Source organism: Otolemur garnettii, unplaced genomic scaffold (genome assembly GCF_000181295.1).
Source record: "Otolemur garnettii isolate 467f Iridium unplaced genomic scaffold, OtoGar3 scaffold00031, whole genome shotgun sequence".
NCBI lineage: Eukaryota > Metazoa > Chordata > Mammalia > Primates > Galagidae > Otolemur > Otolemur garnettii.
In genome coordinates this window covers 745,564-749,811 of record NW_003852426.1, presented here as the reverse complement: position 1 = coordinate 749,811, position 4,248 = coordinate 745,564, and the positions used below count along the sequence as shown (strand labels likewise).

Sequence of the window (4,248 nt, the reverse complement as noted above, 5' to 3'; positions counted from 1 at the left end):
GGCGCCGAGCCGATACAGTAATTTTTGCGAGGACTGAAACTCTGGTGCCTGACCACAGGGCAGAGCACATTCTCATTCGTGAAGTTAGCTTGCTCAGTAAGACACCCGAGTGTGCATGATGGAAGGTATGAATCACTTTCTCCTTTGTCTGAAGGGTTGGGGCAAAGGAGGCAGGCTCCTTAAACAGCAAACACTGTCTAAAGTGCAAGACTGCAAATGAGATCCATCTGTATTAGTGCAAAAGAGGAGATAATAAAACTGCTAGAAAATGGAATAAAAGCAAATCAAGACTGAGGACAGTTCCAACTCCCATGAATCTCTAAACCAGTGGTTCTCAACCTTTCTAATGCCATGACCCTTTAATACAGTACCTGTGGGTTGTGACCCACAGGTTGAGAACCGCTGCTTAAATAATGACAGGCTAGCAGCAACTCCTTTTATTTTTTCCCTTTGTAAAGGGAGATCCAAGTTCCGCAACATTCCTTTCCTGCCCCCCAGTCCTCAACCAGACAAGAGATGACAGGCACCAAATCCTGGGATGTGTGATGGCACAGGCTTCAGACACTTGTCTCTAGCTCTGAGCTTCAACAGCTGTTTGTATCAGTAAGCCAGCATTAAATCCACCAGAAAAGAACACCACCACTCAAAGACCCGGGGTCCAGGCTTGAAGCTTTAAGGTGAGCCATAGGTAATCTTCTGAGTGATCAGGTTTGAGACAACAGGCCATGTAAGCTTGGCTGGATGAAGTCACACAATAATGAAGGTGGTCACCTCTGTCTGGATAGAGGGATGCCAAGGTTAAGGTTAGCTCACTTATCTCAAGAAAAGTGGAACAGATAAGTCTTTCAAAGAAATGGAAACAATCAAAGTGGCATCCTGGTCACATCAAGTCAACATTCCATCTTCATGTTCCCAAATGTCAGCTGTAGACCAGAGGCAGTCTTCCGAGGAGACAGGGAGACAACAGGGGAATTCTAGGCCATGTAAGCTTGTTTCTTGGGAAACTTCCAGGAAGGAAAGCTCACTCTCGGGGTCGGTTGACCATGACTTCACCCAGGGCCTCCAAAACCTCCCGCTTATAGTCATCAAAGTCACCATCGATTTGGCTAACACTCTGCTCTTCCACCACCCACAGCTGACAGTTGGTTTCTGTGATGAGTCGGGCATCATGGCTGACAACGATCACAGCTTTGAAGAAAGATGGTAAGAGAAAATGAACAAAGACGGAAATCATGACAGAAGGGAGCCCTATATGCAAATGGCCAATAAACTCACATAGTGAAACTCGGTCTCAAAATAAATAAATAAATAAATAAATAACCACAATGAGATTATCATCTAACCCCAATGAGAGTGACTCTTAATCAGAAAGTCCCAAAATAAGGGCTGGGTGCAGTGGCTCGTGCCTATAATCCTATCACTGTGGGAGGCTGAAGTGGAAAAACAGTTTGAGCTCAGGAGTTCAAGACCAGCCCGAGTAAGAGTGAGACCCTGTTTCTACTGAAAATAGAAAAATTAGCCAGGCATTGTGGTGGCTGCCTATAGTCTCAGCTATTTTGGTGGCTGAGGTAGGAGGATCGTCTAAACCCAGGAGTTTAAGGTTGCTATGAGCTGCTGATGCCACTGTACTCTGGGCAACAGAGTGAGACTCTGCCTTCTTAAAAAAAAAAAAAAAGGCCCCAAACAATAGATGGTGGCATGGATGTAGAGAGAAAGGAACTCTTACATACTGTTGATGGGACTGCAAACTAGTACAACCTCTATGGAAAGTAGTAGGAAGATACCTCAAAGAATTAAAAGTAGATCTATTGTTTGATCCAGCAATCACACTGGATTAACAAATACTAAGTGTACTAAACACTAAACTTGAGGTTATCAATCCATACTTATGTACCCATCTAAAAGTAAAACTCAACAAAAATCAAACACAAGGGCCAGCACAGCAGCTCATGTGTGTAATCCTAGCACTCTGGGAGGCCCAGGCAGGCGGTGCAAGAGTGAGAACCCTGTCTCTAAAAAATTAGCCAGGTGTTGTGGCAGGCACCTGTAGTCCCAATTACTCAGGAGCCTGAGGCAAGAGGATCATTTGAGCCCAAGAGTTTGAGGTTGCTGTGAGCTATGATGATGCCATGGCATTCTACCCAGGGTGGCAGAGTCTGACTCTGTCTCCAAAAAAAAAAACCAAGTGGTTAAAGGCACACTTATAACTTTGACTCAATCTGTACAAAAAGTAATTACGTAATCAAATTGTGTGTACTGTTTAATATTCTGAAATTTAAAAAAAAAGGAAAGAAAAAGAGAAGGGAGCCTTAGCCAACGGACAATATAGCTTGTTCCTCACAGACAAGAAGGGCTTGTTGCTCTCAGTCTAACTTACCACCCTTGTACTCGTTGATGGCTTCCCCCAGAGCATCAATAGACTCTATGTCCAGGTTATTGGTTGGCTCATCCTATGGAGGAGGAGGAATTCCATTAATGACACTATAATTCCTACTTCCATTACTCCTATCCCCTCTCCCACGGTCCACCTCCCTCACCAAGATAAGGACATCAGGTTCCCGACAGGCCAGCTCTGCAAACACAACTCGGGCTTTCTGACCACCTGTAGCAAAGGAAAAGGACAAAAGAAGGTTCATTCCCTTTCTAATGCCTTACATTTCTGGGCCAGTAAGTGTTCCAAGGCTGCCTATTTCTGTTTCCCCCCCTTTCTACTTCCAGGTACAGTTTGTAGACAAGAATGATAAGGACCTCCTCCCAAGCCCCCTACAGTAGTACCAGAGAGCTTGCAGATCTGGATGGTGTGGGCATGACTTTCAAGGCCAAAACGGCCCAGGCACTTTCGGGCATCCTGGTAAGGCAAGTTGAAGACCCGTTGCAGGTACTCAGTGGGTGTTTCCTCCATATGCAGCTGCTCGGCATATTGCTGGTTGAAGAAGCCAATTTTCTGCCCAAGAGGAGAGAGAGGTGATTGGTTAAAGTCATACTTCTATCAGATTTTCATTCCCTTGTCCTCAATGCCCACTTACCAGCCGATGGTTCTTTCTCATTTCTCCACGAGTCTGCAAGGAAAGAGAAAGTGGTTAAGAGTAGGGAAAAGGGGCTGGATGTGGTGGCTCATGCCTATAATCCTACCACTCTGGGAGGCTGAGGCAGGTGGATAGCCTGAGCTCATAAATTTGAGATCAGCCTGAGCAAAAAGTGAGACCCTGTCTCTACTAAAATACAAAAAAAGAAAAACTGAGGTAAGAGGATCACTTGAGCCCAAAGAGTTAGAGGTTGCTGTGAGCTATGACACCATGGCACTCTACCCAGGGGGATAGCTTGAGATTCTGTCTCAAAAATAGTATCAAAGAGACAGGGGAAAAGGGGCTGCACCTCCGTATCGCTTCTTTGTTTGTTTTTTTTGAGACAGAGTCTCAAGCTATCCCTCTGGGTAGAGCGCTGTGGCATCACAGCTCATAGCAACCTCCAACTCCTGGGCTCAAGCAAGTCTCCTACCTCAGCCTCTCAAGTAGCTGGGACCACAAGTGCCCACCACAACACCCGACTATTTTTTGGTTGTAGCCGTCATTGTTTTGGCGGCCCGGGCTGGAATCGAACCCACTACTTTAGGTGTATGTGGCTGGCGCCTTAGCCACTTGAGCCACAGGCATAGAGCCAACTTTTCTTTTTTTGAGACAGAGTCTCAAGCTGTCGCCCAGGGTAGAGTACCATGGCGTCACAGCTCACAGCAACCTCCAACTCTTGGGCTTAAGTGATTCTCTTGCCTCAGCCTCCCAGTAACTGGGACTATAGGCGCCCGCCACAGTGCCCAGCTATTTTTTGGTTGTAGTTGTCACTGTTGTTAGGCAGGCTCAGACTGAATTTGAACCCGCCAGCTCTGGTATATGTGGCTGGTACCCCAGCCACTTGAGCTACAGGTGCTGAGCCCATATCCCAACTTTTCTGAAGAGGAGACAACCACCAGAACTGGTCTGGAAACGTGTGTGAGAGAGGGAATGTGGATGTTCTCCCTATTATGACAAAGTACATTTAGGAACCCAGATGAGTAAGGGACAAAAGGGGAGTGAGAGGAGAAAGAAAGATGAGGGGACAAGAGGAACAAGTAGGAGGGACCAACTACAGCCAAAGAACACCCACTTCCCCTACCACGAGACTCACAAAGGGCATACTGTAAGGTCCTAACTCATAAGACATTAAGTTTGGGAGGACAGTCTAATAATTTTCTTTCTTTCTTTTTTTTTTTTT

The 4,248-nt window shown here is 46.0% G+C and overlaps 1 protein-coding gene across 2 annotated transcripts in view; it reads right to left on the bottom strand.

Moving 5' to 3' along the window:
* Positions 1 to 424: 424 nt before the first annotated feature.
* The window catches only part of ABCF1 (ATP binding cassette subfamily F member 1), a 25,253-nt gene continuing 21,429 nt past the window's right edge, over positions 425 to 4,248 (bottom strand). For both annotated transcript variants that reach the window (XM_023512753.1, XM_012804813.1), the window contains exons 21-25: positions 3,027 to 3,059; positions 2,776 to 2,944; positions 2,538 to 2,602; positions 2,378 to 2,450; positions 425 to 1,188 (exon numbers count right to left, since the gene is read on the bottom strand). In XM_023512753.1, the coding sequence (XP_023368521.1) occupies positions 1,022 to 1,188; positions 2,378 to 2,450; positions 2,538 to 2,602; positions 2,776 to 2,944; positions 3,027 to 3,059 (507 nt within the window). In that variant the 3' untranslated portion in view covers positions 425 to 1,021. The remainder of the gene's footprint in view (positions 1,189 to 2,377; positions 2,451 to 2,537; positions 2,603 to 2,775; positions 2,945 to 3,026; positions 3,060 to 4,248) is intronic.